The sequence below is a fragment of the Enhydra lutris genome, unplaced genomic scaffold (assembly GCF_002288905.1).
Source record: "Enhydra lutris kenyoni isolate GAN:26980312 unplaced genomic scaffold, ASM228890v2 scaffoldscaffold7, whole genome shotgun sequence".
Taxonomy (NCBI): Eukaryota; Metazoa; Chordata; class Mammalia; order Carnivora; family Mustelidae; genus Enhydra; species Enhydra lutris.
Genome location: NW_019154091.1, coordinates 1,558,557 through 1,583,036, shown reverse-complemented (window position 1 = coordinate 1,583,036; position 24,480 = coordinate 1,558,557). Strand labels below are relative to the sequence as shown.

The 24,480-nt window shown below is 38.8% G+C and overlaps 1 protein-coding gene across 1 annotated transcript in view; it reads right to left on the bottom strand.

Moving 5' to 3' along the window:
* The window catches only part of LOC111141951 (chromosome unknown C12orf42 homolog), an 83,601-nt gene that overhangs the window by 42,641 nt on the left and 16,480 nt on the right, over positions 1–24,480 (bottom strand). Inside the window, 4 exon segments of the mRNA XM_022494833.1 lie at positions 11,567–11,588; positions 11,590–11,674; positions 18,530–18,635; positions 21,048–21,087. Of these exon segments, the coding sequence (XP_022350541.1) occupies positions 11,567–11,588; positions 11,590–11,674; positions 18,530–18,635; positions 21,048–21,087 (253 nt within the window).

Below are 24,480 nucleotides of genomic sequence, written 5' to 3'. Positions count from 1 at the left end.
TACTTTTTTTTTTTTTAAGATTTTATTTATTTATTCGACAGACAGAGATCACAAATAGGCAGAGAGGCAGGCAGAGAGAGAGGAGGAAGCAGGCTCCCTGCTGAACAGAGAGCCCGATGTGGGGCTCGATCCCAGGACCCTGGGATCATGACCTGAGCCGAAGGCAGAGGCTTTAACCCACTGAGCCACCCAGGCAGGCCTCAACCTTTTACTTTTAACAGAAGAACCAACTTTCTAAGACTGAAAATGTTATAAAGATATCAAGTGTCAGTATCAGACTTCCTTTCTCATCCCATTTAGTCTGGGATATGTTATTTTATTCTGAGATCTAGACAAGGAATGATGTCTTATTGGATCCCATTAAAAATGATGTTCAAATAAAGAGAGGTGATGGAGAATAATGAATATGTATTGAGAACCTATTGTGCTGAGCATTGTACTAGGTGTTCTATATACACAAACTCTAGTCTTCAAATCTGGCTGAGTTATATCGTATTATTACCTCATAATACATGGTCCTGAAGAAGCTTAAACAGAGTTAATCAGAAAGCTTGCAAATTAGAAAACATCTTAACTCTTTTAGGTTAAAAAAAATACAAAGGCAAATTCAAAGATTAAATATGCATTTTCCTCTTTCTATAAAAACAAGCCTACTCTTGAATAAAACTCCACGATAGAAGCTACAGAATGCAGAGACAGCTGGACTGAATTATATTACAGAGATGACGTCTTTTTCTGAGGGTCAGCATTGATAGGAAAACCTCATTGTCCTGTCACCAGGTCTCTGCCACCCTTCCAGACGCCAGAAAGAAAAAAACCAGACAAGTACCAGGGACAGAGTCAAGAACAGTGTTTGAGAATCCTTTGCCCCCTCCCCTGTTTACAACTCATACTCCACATCCAGTGAGCAGAGAGTTTTAGAAAACCCAGGAGAGATGTTGTAACGTTGAAAACAATAAGAGGAAAATAGGCTGTCAAAATTTTAGTACAAATCCAAATGGAGTGATCCACTTTCAAAATACCAATGTTTTCTGCCAATGTGATTTAACGAAATGAAATTCTAACGTTCATGAATGAAAGCAAAACTCTTCTATACCCCAGCACACACAAAATGATTTCCCCAACTGCCTTCTCATAAAAAATGGAGGTATTTAATATCGTCTTTCAATATGTTTCTATGTAGGCATTTGAAACACAAAATCAATTCAATTTGACTTCTTTTTACCCCGAGAGGAGGAAGCAATTCAGGGCAGCAAAATTAAAACATGGCTTTAAAAAGGGAAATATGCTGAAATCAAAGATTTTTCTCAAATTAGACTACGGACAAAGTTCTCCATTTCGAAAAGAATATTTATAAAAGTCATTATGTAGTTGAACAATCTTAAGAGAATCAATTAGGCCAGCTAAGGAATGCTTCCTGACATGCTTTTTATGGCATTTCAGAAGCCAGAATTTTAGTAATGCTTGAATAGAATCATGGGGAGAAAGTTCAACATTTTTCTCCAGGGTCGCTAGCATTAATGATACAAATTCATTGAATTGGCACCATAATAATCACTACCAATTAGTGTATCCATGCTTCCTGAATGTACATATCCAGAAGGAAAGATTTTTATCTCTTTCATCTTTAAATCTGGACAAGGAGTAATAGCTAGGTTCAGGCATGTTACCAGTTGTCAGCTGATGTGATCAAAACAGGGCAAGGCAGTGTATCTGAGGCCCCTCCTGCATTTGTATAAAATTAAGTTGTTTTCAGCCATTTTCATCTTTGTGATACAAATAAAGAGGGAAGATGGGGCAGCTGGGTCTTGGATCAAAATAAAGAAATTCTCCTGACCTCATCCACAAAGATGAAAATTAATCTAATTCAAACTTTCCCAAGCTGTGTTCTCGTAGCACAGAGGCCACTGCTGAAATGTTCATGATGATACCAGAGTGTAGCCAATGGACACTGAAGTCTTCCATGAAGAACCATATCCGAGAACTCCGTGGGCTGATCAATGAAAGCACCAGTAGGTGGCAAAGACCACACAGTCTCTTCCCTCTACCAGGAAAGCTCTGGGTTTTGCCTATCTGGTTTCAATCAACAATAAATATGCCAACCCGTGCTTTGTTGCCCATATCTCCTTCTGAGAGAAAGAGACCCACCACAGAAATCTTAATCAGCACTACAATAACAAGGAATTTTTAACCTCTCTGTGTGTCTCCTCTTCCATAAAATAAAAATTATAATGGCATCTTACTCATAAGGTTGTTGTGAAGGTCAAATGAGTTTATATACTTAAAGCGTTTAGAAGAGCACTCAGCATAAAGTGCTCCATAAATTGTAGATGCCATTCTTTTTTTTTAAAAGATTTTATTTATTTATTTGACAGATAGAGATCACAAAGGCAGAGAGGCAGGCATAGAGAGAGAGAGAGGAGGAAGCAGGCTCCCTGCGGAGCAGAGAACCCGATGTGGGGCTCCATCCCAGGACCCTGGGATCATGACCCGAGCCGAAGGCAGAGGCTTTAACCCACTGAGCCACCCAGGCGCCCCTGTAGATGCCATTCTTATCACTACTATCATTGTTGATATTGTTGTTCTCATTCCTATGATTACTACCGCTATTATTATTGTAATCCCAGCCCCTTGCTGAACCCCGCAGTGTTTTTAACATCACCACATCTGCAGATTAAGCTAGTCAATCAGCAAATGATGGAAGTATATTTGCCTCTGTTCAGAACTTCCTAAATCTTGGATGCTTCATTGGGGCTATTCTTGCTGACACTCCTATTAATAGTTGATGTTAACGTGGTTCTTGAATTCTATCAAGGCAAGCATTTCAAAGTTATTCACGAAAGGAAAAAAAATGAATAAAAGCAACCTGTATGTCCCATAAGGGAGAAATGATGTTATAATATTAATGATAATATTAATTCATTGATAATAGGTCAGCTGGGTAAATTGTTGAGCCACTGAAAGAAAATGTAAAAATGTTTGTTGAACTGAACTATGAGGCATTATAGAAAAATGATATGATGGTAAGTTAAAGCAGAATATACAGTCATACATTTTCTATGATTGAAACCCTATGATAAAATCTATGCATATGGGACAGTCTAAATAAGTCTTTGAAACAACGATACGTTTTGTCAAGTTAGGGGGATCTGAGAATTCTCACTCCTCTGACATACTTTCTGCGATGAATTTTTCATAGTAGAAAGACTTGCATTGTACACTATTAATTAGATTTCTCCAATGTTAAGTGACAAAGTCATTGAAAATAAATACTGTTGTTTTCAAATACAGAAGAAGCATAGGATAATCCTCCACAGTTTTGACAGTAATCACTTTCCTTAATCATACTCCATCAAATATTAAATTAAAATCTGTCAAATTTTTTGTCAAAGGTAACTCAATAATGGGCAATAAGGAGGTCACATGATGTGATGAGCACTGGGTGCTATATGCAATTAATGAATCACTGGAAATTTTATCAAAAACTAAATATGTATTATGCATCGGCTAATTGAATTTAAGTTAAAAAATTAAATAAAAAATAAAAATAAATAAAATGATGTTTAAACATCAAAAAAATTGTCAAAGTTTAAATCTTTAAATAAATAATATGTTATTGCTGGTATAACTATGGGTTAACCTACCTTAATTCATTACAGCATATAACTGTGGTGCATGAGTGGATAAATACTATAAACACTAGCACTTAACAGTATACAGTTGGCTGCTAAACAGCATGGGGACTAAGGGCACCAATCCTTGTCCAGTCAAAAATCTGTGTGTAATTTATGACTCCCCAAAAACTTGACTACTAATAGCCTACTTTTGACCGGAAGACTTGCCAATGCCATAAACAGTCAATTAGCACATATTTTGTATGTTATACGTATTATATACTGTATTTTTACAATAAAATAAGCTAGCATAAAGAAAATGTTATGAAGGAAACCATAAGGAAGAGAAAATACATTTACAGTACTGTACTACATTTTTTTTTAATTGCATAGGAGTGGACCAATGTGGTTTAAAACTGTGTTGTTCAAGGTCAACTGGTTAACAGAGCTTTCTTTTCATAAATCATCTCTACACCATGCTAGAGAATGTTGAAATCAAATGAGCCTCTACCAGATGTAGTTAGCAAAGAAGTGACTTAGAAAGAGTGATTTCAGGAGGCAGTCCTACACAAATGAATCTGTTTCCAGTTGTGGGGCCATCCTGGGCAGAAGTCCTTAGCAACTAACACAGTTTCACTATAGAGGCCTCTTGTATCCAGATGCTCTATGACATTGGACCTGGGAATTTCTTTATCCAGTCTGATACCACCTTGACGAAGTCACAGGTAGAAGCAAAGACTAGTTCACAAGGTATTTATGAGTAAAGACAAGTTTCAAACGACGTAATATCAAAAACTCATTCTTGCTTATCCGTGTAGTCTTATTCTTTAACATTAATGGGGAAAGAAAGGGGCAATAAACTCAGTGTTAAAAAATGAAGTGATGTACCAAGTGATTAGAAGTATGAGAAAAGCTGTTGTCAGTCCATCCCAGAGCTGATATCACAGCGCCATGGACTATCTGTGCCATCTCTTGGAATTGCCACTTGTATGGATGCTATGATATGTAAATAAGATTACATGGAAAAAAATCTATGATCCCCACACAACCAAGTAAAAATCCATTATTGGAAGAATCGTGTGAACTTTCAGCCATCATTCCCAGGTACAGCCTCTCCTCACATTTTACTAATTCTAAGCCTGTGAGACACTCCATGATGGATTCTGAGGGGCATTTTTTATGAAGAATGACATAGAAAGAGAACTTCCAATGCAATATCCATACTTTAGAAGATTAACAAAATAGCCCCAGCTGATGGGAAAATAGGAGGGAGATGCTTTGCCTCATCCAGTTGTCCACTTCCCCAACACAGCCCAGGGTCTGTGGCCAAGATAAAAAGAAAACAACAATAAAGCATAGTCACCTCTATGTATTGTGCCCAGTGATTTTAAAGGTAGGCTATGTATTTTTCCAGTCTCTGCCCTAACATCGTGCTTGGATGTGTGAGAGACAGAGGACAGTGGCCAAAAGATGTAGACCTTACATGTCAAGTGTTAGGTCAGAGAAGAGCTTCATGGTAACAATGTTTCCTGGAGTTGTCATCCCTCTTATAATCCATGATATCAGAGAATCAGGTAGTGGGTGGGAGGTCCCAGCTTCTCAAGGGAAAGCACTGCTAGGTGGAGGTAGGTTTAGGGTTATAATGGAAGCTAAACCTGGGAACAGGTCTGGCCATGTACCATCACCTTACTGTTCAGCAGTAGGCCTGAAAAAGATTCTAACAACTTCTGAGTGGATAGTGAACAGAAGCAAATGATACTTGTACATCATGTCTTCTAGAAAGCACCAAGGACCAGAAAGACTCCTGTTCACTCAAAGATGAAAAAAATTTGAATTCATATAATGCTGTATAAAATGGAAATGCAGTTACATACAGCAAAATGAAGGAGAGAAGACATTATCCCAAAGGCTCACAAAAAACCTCCTGCAATCAATCTCTTTGGGAATTTTCAAAAACAGAGCTCGGCAACATAGACACAGACTGGTTTTCCTGGCCAGCAAGAGGCAGAGTCCTCCAACCAGTCCATCCTTTTAAGAACAGGAATGTGTGATCAGAAGCCACTGAAAGATCTTGAGTAAGAGAGAGATGATGTGAAGGGTTTCAGAAGAATGTAAGGACAGCTGCACAGAAGCAGACTTTCAGGGTTGGCTAGAAGACTCGTGTATTTTATCCACTTCTATGATGAAAGACAAGATGGTAGATCCAGTTGCCAAGATGCTTGGATGGTCTGGGGCTCAGGGTAGGGAATGAATAGGAAGGGAGGCACCCTTGCTCTGGACAGTAGATGAGATTTTTGGAGAGAGGAGCTTAGAATATAGAAGGAAAGTAAAAGGGGCTGATGGAGAAAGATGAAATGATTTTTGCATAAGGAACAAGCAAACAAACAAAACAGAGCTTGGCATCCTTAATGGAAAGAAGATATAGCCTTACAGAACAGGAACAGAAACCAGCAAAAGAACAGGATGAGATGAAAACAACAGGACAACCAGCAAAGACCAGTAAGCAAAGAGAAGACAGAGCAGGGTAAAATGAGGAACAATCCCAAGTAAACTAAATGTCTGATAGAAAAATCGAGATCTTCTTTGGATGACTAAATGGAGTAACCAACATTACGAAAAAAACAAATCATGAGTAAGGAAGATGCAGCAGGCACTATTGGTGCAGTAGAAACCATATTCTCTACAAAGAGAGGTCACCTTTCATTCAGGTATCCACACCTCCAAGAAGGAGCCCTCTTCCCACCTCATGGGAAAATCCCTATTAATGGTAATCTCATTCCATCCAGTGTAATTGGTCAAGTGGAAGACACGTGACTTAGTTAAACATAATGAGACCTATAGGCAAGTCTTCTGGGGGCTTCTGAGAAGAGTTTGCTAATGAAGATGTCCACACACAGGAAGACTGCTTTTCTTCTGGAAGGTGAGGCTGTCTTACTAGCATGGGGGGACTAATTCAAGATTAGGGCCCCCCCCACACTAGACTTGGCAGGCTTTTTCTGGTTGGATTTAAAAGAATACTGATGTGCAGGACAAACGAGAAGCTTACCCTTTCTGAAATAAAAAAGAGCAAACCAAGTAAATGTGCTCCTTTAAAATTTTCCTTCAGGGGCATCTGGGTGGCTCAGTAGTTAAGCATTTGCCTTTAGCTCAGGTCATCTGCCATCAGCTCAGGTCATGATCCTAGGGTCCTCATATCAAGCCTGGCATCAGGTTCCCTGCTCAGCGTGAAGCTTGCTTCTCTCTCCCATTCCCCCTGCTTGTATGTCCTTTCTCGCTCTCGGTCAAATAAATGAAATCCTTTTAAAAAATAAAATAAAATAAAATAAAATACAATTGTACTTGAAAATGTCCCTAGTAAGCTGAAAAATTAATCAAGAGTAAGAATTAAAAATGAAAGAGCAGAAAGCTGAGGGTGAATATAGAAAAAAAATGTAAGCATATAGACTGGTTTTAAAGAATTGTAAATAATATGATTCAGATATAAGAGGATATATAATTGAATTAACATCAATGTATTAATAATTAATTAAATCAAATATTTACTAAAAATAGTATTCCACGTTCTATAACTGAAGACCAGAAAGTTAAGAGGTATTGGGAGTAAGCATAGTTTGCTAAATTCCTTATTTATGAAGGAAAAGTCACCTTTTGTATAAATTTTTCATCATAGAACTACAGATGGGATAGTATTTTATAAAATATTAAAGGTAGCTCCTAAAATAAGACCATATTATTATCTGCATGTTACAGTGGGAGGAAAAGGTACACAGAGATTAAAATCTTCCCTCAGAAGAAAAGATAAATACATCATTCCTTTTGAGATAGGCAAGACTCCTCTCTGCATATGGTCCCTTTAACTTACTTTCTGTGAAACCCTTTCAACTGTGTCAAATATTTCTTGCTGTGTCCTGCTGATACAACCAGTTATCACTTTTTCCCTGTCCCTAAAACATTAAATCTTCACCTTTTAAAATGTATACCAGGGATTTAAGGGTAACAGAATACACTCATTTTATGTTCAGTTTTCAGAAGTTTAATTTGGATACGTCTTAATGTGGATTTTTTTTTTTTTTAAATCCATTTGGGATTCTCTCAGCTTCTTAAATGTGTGGGTTTGTGTTTTTCACCAAATTTAGGATGTTTCCAGCCTTTATTCCTCCAAATACTTCTTCAATCTCACTCTTCCTCCTCACCTTCTGGGCCTCCAACAATAAAAGTATTAGCAATTTGGTCATTGTCCCACATGTCCACTAGAATGTTCTTTTCTTTCTTTTGTTCATATTGGTAAATTCTATTGATCTTTCTCAAGATCCTGATTTTTAAAAAAAAATAGAGATGTGAAGAAATCTAATTAAAAATATATTTCCAAGACATTTCCCCTAAAAATTCATAGCATACTTTTCTTCCCAGAGCTCTTCATGTAACTAGGTCCTTCTTATTTTTCAGATCCAGATTTAACTGTCACTTTTACAGGGAATTGCTCCAAGTTTACTTCTACTATGTTTTTTTTTTTTTGCACATTTTTTTTTGCACAATCTGTAATTATGTTGTTTATATATTTTAGTGGCTTATTTTCTGCATCCTCTCCTAAAAGCCAGTTCTAAATGCCAAGAACCACATCTTGTTTGGTACTGGTTTGCACAGAGCAGGCACTCAGAAAATACTATTTTGAATCAAAAGTGAAGAGATAAAATAGCTACACCGTGTATGTGCAAAGAGAAACAACTGTCATGGCTCACGTATTCTAGCGAAGGGGCTCAAGTTAGACCAAAAAAAAAAAAAAAAAAAAGGATGATTCATGTGCCCACAACCTGGAGATTTAAGATGGGTAATCCCTAAGGAGGGGATCCCATATGTGGTCCCTTTTTGCCTAGATGTGCCTAGCTAAAATAAATTTAACGGGTGTCTAAAGATTTTTGAAAATCAATTTCCATCTTAATTTCAGTCTAGTTCAGAGATACTGAAGAAAGTCTAGATGCATAAGGCACAACAAATTCCTTGAAAGCCTCTTTCCCCCATTCTTCCTTGTTTTCTCCCTCTCCCCCCTCATTCTGTCCCTTCCTTGCCCTTCTTCTCCCCTCATTCTCTCTCCTGTATAAATAGCAGCTGTCCCCATATCCCCCCACCATGCTGCCCCACTCCTAAATCCCCAAAGTCCCCCCTTCACACCAGCTGGCACCACAGGTTCCCTGTCCTTTCCTCTTGGCTCCCCTTCACACTATCATTTTTCTTCTTCTCTTGTCCTTGCTACTTTCCTGCTTCTTCATTCACCATTACCCTGGTCTGATATTAAAAGCCAAGGAGCTAATTGATGAGGGCAGAATTCTTCTTTGCTGATAAATTTGAAGAAGAGACCAAGTGGACTGAGGAAAAAGAAAGAATTCTCCCTCTGAGGGAAGGTGAGGGAAGAGGGGGCTGTACAGGAGATAGACCCTGAAGAGTAAAACCAAGCCCCTGCACCACATCATAATGGCACTCAAGCATAAGCACAAGGTGCCAAATCCATGCCCATCCATTCTAAGACATTGCTTTTTCTCACATTACTATCTGCTCCCTATTCTCCATCCATTTTTCCCTCTGTTGCTTTTCCCTATGAGGTTTCATCAGGGTTTTCCCCCTAATGAATGATAAGTGTGAGCTGGAGGGTGAAAGAGAAAATTGTCTGCCATGTTATCATTTTGAAAAAGGCAAAGTTCGTGAAGAAATGTTCAAACATAGCCTAGAAATCTATCTACTGGATGAAGACAGCATTGACCTAGGTTGAAAGGAACTGGCTTTAGGCAAGGAGGTACAATGGTTAGGATCACAACTTGGGAGAATGCTGGATTGCCTTGTCTCAGTTCTACCACTTAGCAGTGGTATGACCTCCAGTCAGACAGTGGACATCTCTGGTCCCAGTTACTGTTTCAGAAAATAGAAATGATACTATGATGTCTCCTAAGGTCTCTGTAAGGATTAAGTGAATATGGAGTGGTAAAATGATGCCTGGCACCGTAATCACATTCGTCAAGTTTAGCTGCTGTTGAATTAGACATAGGCTGGCTGATCTTATCCCAGAAGACAGGGAGGCTTGGGTTCATGGAAGCGAAACAGGCTGAATAGAGTTGAGACCAACATATACATCCCTATCCAAGCCCTTAACTAATATCCTCCACCAAGTACTAAACACCTTTAATGTAGTCTTTGCTTGTGTTTGCATGTAAATAATTGCAGTGTCCTATTTCCACTCACAACAAACTCTGCAAAGTGTGGGGTTCAAATGACACCCTGAGTTCTCCCCAAAGCACAGAGGTTGCTATACAGGCTCAGAGAAGAGATCTGCACACTGAAAAATTCAGAGAGCCATCCTTCCAGGAGGGTTCAACCAATGAACCAATGGCCAGGATGCTCGCAGAAAATGCTTTTTTCCCCTGAGAGTTCCATAGAATTTAAAAAAGAAGGGGGTTGGGGGAAGGCAAGTACAAAAGCTAGGAGGCACCAGTGAGGGGAAGCAATTGTGTTTTATTAATCCACGTGATTAATCCAGCATGCTAAGGAAGACTTCTTACAGAATCAACATTTGTGTGGTTTCGATCCACACAGGTTAGAAAACACCATTGCATTCACTTGCCAGTGACTCCTCTGCTTGGTGCTTGAGTTGTATTCTTGAGTCTGGTAGGAACGAAGGAGAAAGAGCATTTACATGAGGACCAGCAGCACAGGCACTTTGATAAATGTCCTTCTCCCCCTCCCTTTCTGCAAGATGCTTCATAAATTTCCCAAGAAAAGCCTTGGGTTTATATTTGCACTATTTCCCCTCAAAAGCCAAACAACTGGAATTGCCCCAAATGCAGATTTCTGTCAACCCATGGAAAGTGTTTTCACCAAGGGATGGGTGGATGGCAAATCCCACTCTGAGCTCTTGCAAGAAAGTGGTGAGAAAAGTACAGAGCATTTAAGGTTCCAGTGAGAGCCAGCATTTCTTCACTGGGGTAAGTGAAAGAGTCCTGTCAGAATCCAAGAGTTTTCTCAGAAGTTTTAGTAGAAGAGGAATGAGAGCCTTTGGCTATGGCAAAGAAAGATCAAGAGAGTTTCAGGAAAACAAAGAGGAAGCTGTCCCTGCAAGACCCAGTCAGTTTCATCCACCTGGGGTCAGCTATGATGTGATTCTGCAAACTGGCAGGAGATATGTTTGGAAAAACTAAGACATTTTGAGGCCATTTCCTCTCTTCATATTCTACCTGGGAAGAGGAGAAATGAGTCTTCTCCAGGAAGCCCTTGTGGTCTGTAATATAGGAGTTTCCAATCTTGGTGAGACTTTTCCAGACAATGCATTGTGTTGAGGCTGATATTAGCACAAACAGAAGGGTAGTATGGGGTAGTAATCACAGAAACCTTCCCAAAGCACACCTAAGGACATGGGAAGTGCTTGACTCTCAGTTCTGAAAAGAACATTTCTCCCAGTTCAGAGCTTTATTCTAAGTCACAAAGGAAACATCTATAAATAAGCCCATTTGAATGTCTGTGTCTGTTCAGGTCCATTAGACAGAACTATAGCCTTTGCTCACTTCTGCTCAGCTGATAAGAAAATGGGTTTAGCTTCCTTTTTTTCTTTTCTTCACACCACTTGGATTTGGTTCATGTGAAGCAAAACAAGCACTCTTACTTCTTTCTTGTTATTTAAGTAAATGTGTTTGTTGCTTTTATTTTTTTTATTATGTTCAGTTAGCCAGCATATTGTACATCATAAATGTTTGTTTAGTGTTTAATAATTCATTAGTTGCATATAACACCAGTGCTCATCCCAGCACGTGTCCTTCCTAATATCCATCACCTGGTTACCCCATCCCCCTCACTTCTGTAACCCTCAATTTGTTTCCTGGAGTCCAGAGTCTCTCGTGGTTTGTCTCCCTCTCTGATTTCTTCCCATCCAGTTTTCCCTCCCTTCCCCTGTGGTCCTCAGTGTGGTCCACCTGTCTGCTGAAGGAAGGTCCCAGGACCTCAGGCCAATCAGGACTCCAAAAGATCCTTCTTTGACCATTGCCATCATCCTGGGTCTGGACCTGACCTCATGATCACACCTAGGAGAGGAAAATTAAAGTTCCACTCATAATGTTAACTGGGGTGACAATCTCAAGTTTCTCATCATCCAGTAAGATAGTCTTAACTCATTCATGGAATGATGGAAGAGTTTCCTGCAGTGAGAGAGGCAAGCCTCAATATACAAACACTTTCCAATTTTCTATTCATGCCATTTTTTTTAAGGTCCCATTGGCCAAAACAAGTCACATGGCCAACTACAGATTCAAAGCGTAGAGAAATGAATTCTACCTCTTCATCAGAGGATTGAAAAAAACACATTTCAAAGAGACATTTGGGGGTGAAATGAATTATTGTGGTCCTTTTGTAATTTTGTGAATTTTCCTTAGTCATGTCATAAGAAGAGAAACTTGAAAAATCCCAGGCATGTGAGATTACTGGAGTTATTCAAGAAGCAGTGGGTTGAGAGACAGCATGGAGAAGCCATTTCAAGGGTGAAAGTGATTGCTCTAGACTGATCAAGACTGCAATCTCCAAAATCTCCCGAACTTTGTGACTAAGTATGACAGAATTAAGGTCTTATTCTACTCCTTACTTTTCTCCCTAAAACAGGTCCTCACTCAGTAATTCTCCAACCCAGAAGTGACAGTACCATTGTCGAGTTGGTTCAAGCCAAAGAAATGAGAATTATTCTGGATTCCTACCTGTCCCTTATTCCCATTTCCTAACCATCCACAGTCTTATTCGTTTTATCTGTCTACAATTTATTTCCAACATCCACCTATTCCCATCCTCACTGACATGATGGCTATCTGCTTCCCCTTCATCTTTCACTTGGGACTTTTACTGTGGTCTCCTAATTGGTCTCCATGGTTCCTCACTTGTCCTCTTTATAATTATTGTCCAAACAACCACATTGGGATCATTTTAAAAAATGTACCAGAAGATGGTTCATCTCCACTTAAAATCTTCTATGGCTTCCCACTGTATTTAGAATAAAATCCAAAACTCCTCATTGTGACCTAAAATGCTCTTTATAATATGGACCCTGTTTGTGTCTAATCTCAATTTATACAGCTCTCTTGTTTATTAACTATATTCTAGCCACACTGATCTCTTTTTTTTTCTTTTCTGAACACATGAAATATACAAATCTTGGTAAATACACAAATATAGGTAAAATCAAATTACATTACTCCCTTGATTAAAAATAAGTAAGTAAATAAGTAATCATTTCCCATTGCCAAGCAACCAAACCAAACTAGCTTGACACTCCTCTGCTCCTAGGTGTCTAACCCTAATTGCTCTCCATGCTATTTATAGGGTTCTGCCCTTGTCTAGATATGGCTCCCAGAGCCAAGATGCTGCTGCTCATATGTCCTGCCTACAGCCAGGTGAGACCCTCATCTCTGGAAGAGTCTCTTTCTCTCTTCATATCCCCATTCCTTGGTTCCCCCTCAATTCTAGCATGCTTAAATTTAAGATGAATATCAACAGGGCAAGGAATTTAGAGCTATCAGAGCAAGCCATGTAGTTGTTTTAACCATGACACTTCTCAAAGTTATACCCATTCTCTCAACCATCAGATCCTAGTATACTGACTCTTGAAGCCATACATTTTCGCGATATTGATAGTGGTAATTACTTTCCATTCTTCCATTGTATTTCAAAAAGAATTAAGGGGTTGGCATTGAATTACATTAGCTGGCTGAAACGAATCCTAAATTACTCTTTCTCTAAAACTAACAAAAGTGGACTGGGTCAAAATTTTCAGTAATTTTTAATACAAGCCATCAAGGCTAAGAAATCCTAATTATTTCATTGAGGTTTTTGGCAGGGAGGGAGAATCACTAGGGTCTATCAAAGAAAACCAGCTAAAGTATATTCATAAAATATGTTACTCTGAAGTTGCAAGAAAAATGGAAGAGGAAACTCTCAGTGTACCACTGTGTATAGAGCCCCAAGTTAACATGTTCAGTAAGACAGCAAAGTCCAGAATGTTGCTACTAATCCACACACTTCTACTTGCTCACAGACACACTTTTATTTGCTTAGAGAAAATGTGGATGGATTGCCAGAAACCAGAAAAAGCAGCTTCCTATGGGGGAGGGGGAATGAGGCAGATTGGAGCAAGGGTGGAAACAAGACTTTTCACTATAAACCTCTTTAAATTTTGGGTTTTGAGCCATGTGAATGAATTCCACTACTACCACCACCACCAGCCCACCAACACACACATGGTTTCCTAACTTCTGTTAAAAAAAAAAAAAAAAGATGAAGAAGAAGAAAAAGAAGAGGAGTTCGGGTGGAGATCACAGGGTGACAGGTTCCCATTAAAATCACATTACTCCAGAACTTTGGAAATATAAAATCAACAAAACCTTTCAAACAGTCCTAATATCTATATATATGCAACAAACTTGATTGCTATATAAATATAAGTAAATAAATAAATACATTCTAAAATAAGACATTGTCCAAATGAGAGTGTAGCAGTTATCTGCTTTATCAATCGTCTTAAAAACTTTTTTTCTCTTAGGTAAGACATATAAATTCATTTATCTTTTCAAGTTAGTGAAATGATCCAAAACTGTCATAATAGTTTATTGTGACAGCACTATAGAATGTAATTAATGCAACCACTTATTATTTTGGTTTGACACAAAATAATACTTTTTGCTTGTCCTGTATCAATTTATTTTGGGAAACTATGCTTCCTATTCTCCTTCCTCCTACCCCTCACACACACACACACACACACACACACACACACACACACACACACACAGATTTTGTGTAATTTAAATGCAGCTGTCAGAGTTAAATGCTGGGGTAGCAAAATTTGACTGCTGTGCTCTATTCTCCCACACGCCTTTATTGTTCCAGGAAGGAACATGAGACTCAGATCTGACCAAGCAGAGTCAATGGATAGGAGGTGGGGACTGTTAAAGATGATGAGCAAAAGAGGATTTCTCTATTTTTGAACTTACAAGTTCTAAGAATCATATAAACCTGTAGCTGACAAGACCCATTACTGCTATCCATTAACATTCTCAAAATAAGAATTAAATCAATATGGAGATTTAAAAGAAAAAGAAAGAGAAAATCATGATAATATCAGTGAACAGTGGATCCAGCCATGCTCTGAGCCAGTCTGTCCCATGGATTTACTAACTTCACAAGCCAATGAAATCTTTACTGTTGCTAGTTTGTAACATATTTCAAGTGTTCTTCAATAAAGTCTTTATGCTTTTACCTGTACATATTTTAGAGCTTCTTTAAAAACTCTGGTCTTTCTTGACATTATTTCTGAATTTACCTGGAAAATGTAGAAAACATAAACTTCTAAGTTTAAGAGATTCAGAGAAATTCTTCATGTGATCAGTGAATCTGGAGCAAGGTAAGGCAGCTCTTTCATGAGGAGGGCTGGGCTATAAGGTAAAGGAAAAAATACACAAAATAAAATTAGGTCTATGGTTCCAAAAATAATCCATGCCACCTGTCATGCTTACTTCCATAAATGAAAGATTATTTTTAAATCTTCTTTATTTTTTAAATAAGATAATCCTGATAGTAACTGCAATTGACTCCAGGTACCTACATATGCACATCCTTCCCATATATTTCATTAAAGGGGCTAATTAACTTATTTATCTGTTCATTCAACAAATTTTTTATTGAGTTACACTATATGCTGGATGTTGTTCCCGAAACTGGGGATATAATAGATGAAGTCTCTGTCCTCATGAAATTGACATGCTAAGTGGAGGTGACATGAAAATAAATAAATACATCTATAATATATCAGGTGGCAATTTTTTACTGATAAAAAGAAAAATAAGACAAGATAAGGGGAATGGAAAATGTTGAGGATAATGTACCAATTTATACACATAAATAAGAGATGCCTTCTTGGACTGGATAACTTTAAAGCAAAGATTTGAAAGCAGCGACGTCATAGCCATGTGATGTCCTGATGAGGGTAATTCTGAGTACAGTCAGTGGAGACATAGGGCATACAGGATGACAGAAGATTGAAGCAGGGGAAGCTCTGAAGTTGAGCTTTGTCTCCTCGAAATAATAAATAAAAAATAAAAGGGGAAAATAAAGAGAAGAAGGATGCAAAGATTTTGGATAATTAATAGGAGTAAGGTCATAAATTAGGATGGCCTGATTCAGTTTGAAATTAAACAATTCAGCAAATATGTAATCAGCACCAACTGCCCACTAGCATTTGTGCGTAATGCTGATTGTTTGGATATGATTGGATATTACTGTTTGAATCAGTATGTGTTTAAGGTGGTGTTAGCCCACTGGGTCTGTAAGACCAAACAACCCTTGCATGAGGAATAGGATCTTACCTGAAGGCTGAGGTTTTCATCCCACAGCCATACTCCCCCAGCCCCAGCCATTCCCTATGGAAAAGGCTTGTCTCTCAAGCCAGAAAATTTAAGCAGAGAGGGGGGGTCTTAAGAGGGAACAGAGGAGGAACTCTTCCTTGGCCATGACTACAGACCAAGGAGGCAGGACAGACCTGCTGGGATGAAACTTAAGAGGACATATAATCTGTTAAAAGGTGGAAAGAGAGCCAGGAACCCAGTGCCCCAGGCCAGCTGTACCAGCAACAGGGTGTGGGAGATAAACTGAGTCAAGGTCAGACACCTGTACTTGTAAGTCTCCACGGCTGCCAGCATTTGCTTTATCTCTAGAAGTATTTGTTCCATCTTAAGTAAACTCTTTTTGAAAATCATCTCAGATGAGCGAAGAGAAGTGAAAGGGAGGGGCTTGCTATACTTTAAAGGGAGGTGGCGGCTCAGAGGTGACAGTAAGAGACCTTGAGAGAACGTGAAGTGAGAGAAAACTTTGGGTGGCTAAGTGAGTGCCGCTAACTACCCCAGCCCATCTGTCCTTGGAGAAACCTTGGAGCTAAAGGTTCAGAGCAGGGATTATCCAACAAGGAAGGCCATATGAGGAAAACCCACTCCCATTCCTCTCTGCACATAAGAGCTGGACAATTTAGCCTTTACTCCTCAGTTTCTACCTCTGCAAAATGGGGATAAAAACCATTATCCATGTTTTGTTGATAAAAAATTAACATACCAAGGCTGTGTAAATAAGTCAGCGTTGAAGACAGGACTCAAATCGACTCTTCCCCACTCCCGACCCTGCGTTCTTAACCCCACACCATCCTGCTTCCCCATCTTATTGGCACAACCAGCAATCCAGACATCCAAGTCAGAACCTGGAAAGTCACCCTGGCCTCCTCCTACCTTCTTCACCCCCAGATCCACTCATAACCAAATCCCGTTAGCCCCACCATCTCAATGTCCTTCAGACCCATCCCACTGCTACAGTTCCCACCATTCACCTCAGTGGAATTCCCTATTCACCTTCTTTTCCTAAAATCCAATATAATAAATATAATAATAAAATAAATATAAATATATTTAATATAAAAATAAAATATAAATAATATATAAATAATTAATATAAATAAAATAAATATAAAAATAAAATATAATAAGAGACATAACACTCACCTTCTTAACTGTTCAACTAACTGATGGCTCTCAAACTTTATTGTGCATAAAAATCAACTGGGGAACATGTTAAAATGCAGATTTTTGACTCAAAAAGTTGAGAGGGGGGCGCAGGAATGTGCACAGTTCATAAGCATCATACACGTGAGTGATACAAGTAATATGTAGATGTTTCTTACTCAAAGTAAATCCATAGACTACCACTGGGAAGTCGGTTAGAAATGGAGATTCTGTGGCCTGGCCTTAGTCCTACTCAATCAGAATCTAAATTTTAACAGAGTTCCCAGCTGATTTGAATGCATGTCAAAGATGTAGATGACACTTTGATCGGAAGAATAAAATATCAAATCATTTTCCATGGTATAGGAGGCTGGTCATGACCAGAATTCTTGCTGTGATCTAAGCTTGACAAACTGGGGAAACTGAGGCACAAAAAAGCAACTGTCTTCTCCATCTTGGTCTCCCCAGTGCCTAGCACACTCTCTGCTACATAAGACATGCTGCTTTATTGATATATGCTAAGTCAAAGTGAACAACCTCAGTGTATATTTTAAAACACATTTTGTACAGCATGACATTCATACACTATCTTCATCAAGGTATGATTTAACTGAAGTGAAAAAGAATGGATGGAGAAAAGATGGTCAGTGTCATGAGCAGATATATTTTACTCCTTAAAACACTGAACATGTTATCATTGGGCAGGGGAGGGGGAGGACTTAGTCCTGTATGTGCAGTCCTCACTGTTCGCAGTTGATTTACTGCCTGAAGTCAAATCCACGCTCTATATATTAAAGCACAACCCCCACCATTTTTTTGTTTTGTTTTGTTTAAGAAGAGCAAACTTTCACCACAAAGATACAAGAACAGTCAATATTGATCTTCTTGACGGATGGTGCACCTCACGCCACAGGCCACTCAAGCATCTGCTCATTACCACCCAGCCCTCCCTTTTGTGGGGAAATAATGCCAAGTGGCCTCCTATGCGATCGGCTGCAGATTGCAAATATTTAAAAGAAATAAATTTCTCTGAATGAAAAGCACCTTTCTTTGTTCTCCAACCCCCTCTCCTCCCAAGTCATGTTGATTTTAGGGCTGTGCATACTGCCAGCACCTGTACATTTCAATTGTTTGCTTGCCAACATCACCGTGGTTTTCTTGCTTGGGTTTAGGAACCATTCTAAGTACAGTAGCCAATGACGGTGTATTTTCTTTCTCTCTTGGCAATCTGCAGGGGAAGAACCAGCTTCAGGATACCTAGCAGCAATTGTAATTAGAGGACATAAGAAGAGAAGGACAGAAATTGGAGCTTCTCTGACTGAACACTGTCCCCATGGGATACTGAAAATAGATCACCTCTGCAGTCCAGAAAGAACGGTTTGGATTTCCTCACGAAACTTATTCCTTGACAGAGAGTTCTTCAATTTGACTTGGGGAAATCCAGAATCATTCTTTAACCGACGCCAAAGACCCGCAACAAGAAATAAGGGTGGGATTTCAGCAACAGGAAATTCAAATTGTGACTGAAGGTAGCCACTTAGAATATCACCCCCAGGGTCTGAACATAAATATGGAATAAAACGATCATTTCTTCTACATGAAGCTTTACCCACCATTTGGTGAAGTAGGATCATGCCCTGTGAGATCTTGATCTTTGCTCTTAATCTCTTCCCACTGAACATTAGTGTGAAAAGAACTGCAGCCAGGCATGATGACCGGCCAGTGCAGGTGGCAAATGAGTGCAGGGAAAAAATGGTCTACATGTAAAGCTTCAGTCCTTTCTCTAACCCCAAGCAGATGTCTCCTCCAAAAAGAGGGTTACAGCCTCTATTACCACCACCACTGGGGAAGGTATTTGTGCCTTTTCAGCCCCTACATTCTTTTATTCTACTTCCAGGACCAAGTATTTAGGCATCCATGTGACTCCAAATCATGATGCCTTTGGTTTACATGTGTGTCTCCCCCCAGACTTCAGGGATAAAGCGAATGCCCACATCTGAGCACAACAGTGCATTACATTCTGTTGGCTATAGGGATTGAAATTCAGAACCAGTGGGATACCGTAAGATTTTTGTTGAGACTTCCAGGTTCAAGGTTTGACGGTGAGAGCACAGAGTCTGGGGTTGCCACAGTCACCTCATCGACGTGGTACCTTACCAACGTGGCAAGCACAAGTTGGCTTTGAATTGCTTTTTGGATAAAACGGCTTGAGTTGGGTGAGCTAAACCCTCTTCCTGCTCTGTCTGGTGCCCAGGGACGTGTATTAGTGACATGAGGATTTAAAATGCAGTCTGTGGTCATGGAATGGTTTCTTTCACTCTGGGTTAAACTGATTAATTCTGATAAAGATCATCCTGATACTGAAAAAGATGATGCCCACTTTGCCTTAGTTGGCATCATTCTCCAATTAGCTGAGTCCGAAAATCCTAGGTACTTTCCTTATCCCTAAAATGAAAAATATGATACTTGCTACAAACACAACTAAAAGAAAGAGGTATTTTGCTTTTGTTAACATATGTAGTGAGCCACAGAGTAAGGAGCTAAAACCAGCCTCCCTATTTGCACTGAGTTAGGACGATCTTCCTGAAATTGCATAACAAATGTTTTGAATTATATGAAAATCATTAAGCCACCTTCAGTTTCTTGTAAGACCTCCACAAGTGACAGAAATGTCAGAGGAAACATGGAAATACTGTTGTATAAATTTAAGTTTAAAATTAAATTCAGATTTACACAAAACAAATGTGTATGAAGAGTTAAATATTTTTTAAAATATTGTCTGCAAAAATCTTCAACTCTAGATGTACTAAAATTTACATTTCAAAACAATTTATCGTAAATGTATCCCAATGTTGTCACTGTCTATAAAAATACTCTTAACAGCTTGAGAAACATTTGCATCAGCAGAAAGATTCTTCTGAAAATTAAAAATTATAAAAAAATTATTTGCAATCTTGGCTACCCATTGATATTTAATAATAAGGCACTAAAATGTAGCCTGCAAACTGGGTTCCCTAGAGCAAGGTTTGATGACTACTGGGCTTCACTGTAGCATCCCGCAGTGAGCCTGCCTTTCCCATGACAGATCCCTCAATGTCAGAATGTGAAAGGCTTTTCTCTGCCTTCTCTACAGAAGCATGCTCCAAATACCAGCCCAGGAAATATTTATCTGGCTGATCAAATTCTGGGAATAGAACAGGGAAAAGGGTCTGAAGTTCCCACAAGACCACCACCTAAAATTTCAAGAAACCCCTGTTTGGAGATTCAACATCATCTCTGAGCCCAGTGTCCCTGTGTTGAGGGCCTCTCTAGATTAATTTTGCCAGAGAATAAATCCTTGTCTTGACTCTACAGGATGAGCCAAGGAAAAATGGAGCTCTGGAACCAAACTATCGCTGGCCCTTCATTTTAAGCCCTGGGCTTGTTTCCTGCTTTAGAAGTTACGTAAAACCTTCAAGTTCCAGGTTTCTTGGGAGTAGAATGAATTGATTCACTTCTCCTTGTAGCATCCCTGTGTAGACTTGTGTTGGGAATCACTCCATTCTGTTAGGTCAGTGACCACATTTTAACCAATTTGACAGCTTTCAAAAGAATTGTTGAAATTGCTCACTCAATGTTATCTCCTCTCATTTTTTTTTTTTTTTACCTTGTGGGTGAATGCATTTGGTTTTAAAGCAGTGCTTCCCAATCATTTTCAAAATCACATGAGACAAAAATGTATAACATTTGTAGGGAGCAATGAGGTTAATGGATAAGACTTTTCAAGGCCAAGGCCAACTGGTCTGACTTTACCTGCTATCCTAGCCTTCACAACACTACCTAGAGGACTAAATTGATTAATATCTCAGCCTACCTGTGACCCATTTGCAACATACCATTTGGGAGACTTTGTTCTGTTGTTGAATCTGAAGGGTCTGGGGAAAGGGAGAGGAGAGAAACAGATGTCATCAGTCTACCATGTTTAACCAGCCACCCCTCACTGCTCACTCTTCTATATTATCTAGGTTAGATGATGTTTTACCCCCTGTGGTCATCCATTTCTTGGTCCCAGAGTATCCTTCCAGCTGACCTAAATGGTATCTTTCTGATACTTCTTGCCAGGAACACCAGAGGCTCTAAAGGCTTCTCTATGATTGCTATCCCTGGAAGTAGTAAAGACCCTGCTTTTTACCCCAATATCTCCACAAGTACCTAGCTCCATGATGACTCTTAAGTCACAGGAACCTGAATTCTAGACACATCCAACTAGGTCCTTGGACACTGGAGAAAGAGGCCCATCTATCCCAGCCAATGAAACAGAACTGCAAAGAAGATAAAGGAAATAAACTAAAAGAAGCTAACATACATTTTGATGGGACAGTCCAACCAGTACTCAAGATCGTGGGATTTGGAATTGATAATACCTGCACTGAAAGCCTGCCTCCACTACTTACTAGATACATGATCCTAGGAAAATTATTCTAGCTCTCTAAGTTTCAATATCCTCATCTGGAAAACTGAAGAGTAATTCCCGTTGCCCCGAATGTTTAAGTGAGAAAGCAGTTGCAAAGTGCCTAGCACAGAGAAAATATTAATGAGGGTTGAAAGGAAAAAGATAATATTCACAAAGAAGAAAAGATAAGGTCTTAGAAAAAATACCATTAAACAAAGAATAAAAGGAATTAGGGCCACAGTTTACAAACACACCGATACTTAGGCCCCCACCATCTGCATAGAAGCAACATAAAGTATAAAGTATAAAGATATACTCTTTATAAAATAGGACATATGTATAAATAGACTTGTGTAATGTGTACATGTATATACGTATATTTGTCAATAGCATCTGAGGTCCTTACATGCAATTGCAGTTCTAGGAATTAGCTTCTTGATGTTGTTTTCCAGGAAAAGAACAAAGTTATCATCTCCACTTAGTTACTAATTAGCCCTTCAAATGGGGTCAGGCATCTTTGCCTACTGTTAGCCTTCTTTTAACAAGTGCATAAACAAAAATACAGCTGATGTCTCATTTTATCTCTGTTTTGCTCAGAAGCTAGTCCACGCACAATTCTATGTAGCAAAGAGAGCCCAATGGGAATATTTAAAATCAATACATTGAGGGATGTGTACATGTGCAGGTCCAGACCATCACACACTTATAACTATGGACCAAATTTGTAAAAAGGAAAAAAAATTACTAAAGTGGAAGAGAATAAATAAAAAGGTCAACACCTCCTTGACAGCTGTGGGTACATATATTATTAAATGTAAAGGTGTTACTTCTAAAGAAAACATAAACTGAAGTTCCTTTTAAGTTCTCCTTAGTGTTGGGGTTCAGATTGTACTTGGACAAAGGAATCATAATTCAATTATCCAAAGATTTATTACAAAACACTTTGCCCACACTGGATATTTTGATGTGTAAACATCAGAGTATTACACTCCCTCTATCCCAGGCTTCACATTTCAGATTTCATTAGCCAATAAAGCCAGGTTTATTTATAATAAAGTTAAGCCCTTCAAACCACTGACCATGGAAACCAGATTTTGAAATAATTCAGATTTGTGTTTCTGTTCTTTCTAATTAAGGGTAATATCGGGAAGCACAGACAGTGGGTAGCATTGTTCGAGCACCATGGATTTAAGCAAGAAAATCTGATTATCAGCTCATGTCAGAAGCCAAGCGATAATGCAGCTTAGCATTCGTTTGGGCTTTTTCTTTGGCCAAAAGATAATTACCGTTCGTGAGGCCTTACGTAAGTGTATCTAATATCTAAGGCCCTAAAATTTATGAATAGCAAAGACACACAATAGGCAAAGAAGAATTACTGTATTTATTATTTCTATGGCTTGTTCCACCATGATAATTTCATTATCTAGCAAAGTCAAACCTCTAAAATCAAAGTATAATTTCTTAAAGGACAAGAAGTTAAATATGCTGGCAAGGTTTTCTGCCCAATTTCCTCTGGTGAAAGTTATTTCTAACAAATAAGAAGTAGACCAGCCAGAATTCTAATAGGAAATTTACCAAAGGGGATTCAGAGTTACCTATTGAGGTCATTGCACAAACAGATGCTAAGCTTCTACAATGAGGTATTTTTTCTTTCATAAAGTATTATTTCTTAATCCTGTGCTGTTGAAAATAAATGCAATGCTTCCCACCAAACAATATCAAAAATCTGAAGATTGAAAAGCACTTCTTGGCAAAGATAATGGTGTCAGAGTGAGCACTGTCGTACTAATGCAAACAAGCAACTTGAGTATATAACATGCAGAATAAATTTTGGGAATTCAGAGGGCAAAAGTTATTTTGAACTAGGGGTTAGAAGTTTGATATATAAAAGCAGATCTGATTAGAAGGATGAAAAGAAAATGAAGTTGTGATATTTCTAAAATGAGAGTGTTGAGATCCTCCAAAAAAAAACATAGAGAAGCACCTGCTTTTAGAAGGGAAAGATGGCACGGTTGTCCTTAACTCTAGATTTTTTATTTTTTTAGGAATAACTTTTATTATTAATCTGCTATTCATTACATAGCAGTAACAACAAACTCTTTATTGAGTACCTTGTTTAGACCAGGCATTGTTATAAACACTTCAGAACTGTGAATTCATCAAATGGTAACCCAATAAAATCAGTACTTTCCTCTCCCCATTTTACAGAGGAGGAAAATGAGTCACACGGAAATTCAAATAACTGTCCAAATGACTCTCCCTACCCCAAACTTAAATATATGTAAGATTATCAATTTTATTCATCTTCATAACTTGATTTGGTTTTAGATCTCAAACTTCTAATCTTTAGTTCAAATCATTTTCCCCTGGCATGTCCAGAATTTATTCTAGGAAGTCTATACTCAGGCTACTTGTATTACAACAGTGCTTACTCTGACATCATCCTGAAGCAAAAGATTCATTAAGACTGGTCAGCATAGGGGTGCTTGGGTGGCTCAGTGGGTTAAGCCTCTGCCTTGGGATCAGGTGATGGTCTCGGGGTCCTGGAATCGAGCCCCGCATCGGGCTCTCTGCTCAGCGGGGAGCCTGCTTCCCTTCCTCTCTCTCTCTCTGCCTGCCTCTCTGCCTACTTGTGATCTCTGTCTGTCAAATAAATAAATAAAATTAAAAAAAAAAAAAAAAGACTGGTCAGCATAGCTCCACGGCTGTCTCAGGCACTAACAATGAGCTCTCCAACCTCGGGTACATTGCCGAGCTCTCAGTTCAATAGAAGTCAAACGCAACTAACGAATTATTGAACACTACATCAAAAACTAAGGATGTACTATATGTTGGCTAATGGAACATTAAAGAGAAGAGAGAGAGACGTCAAATG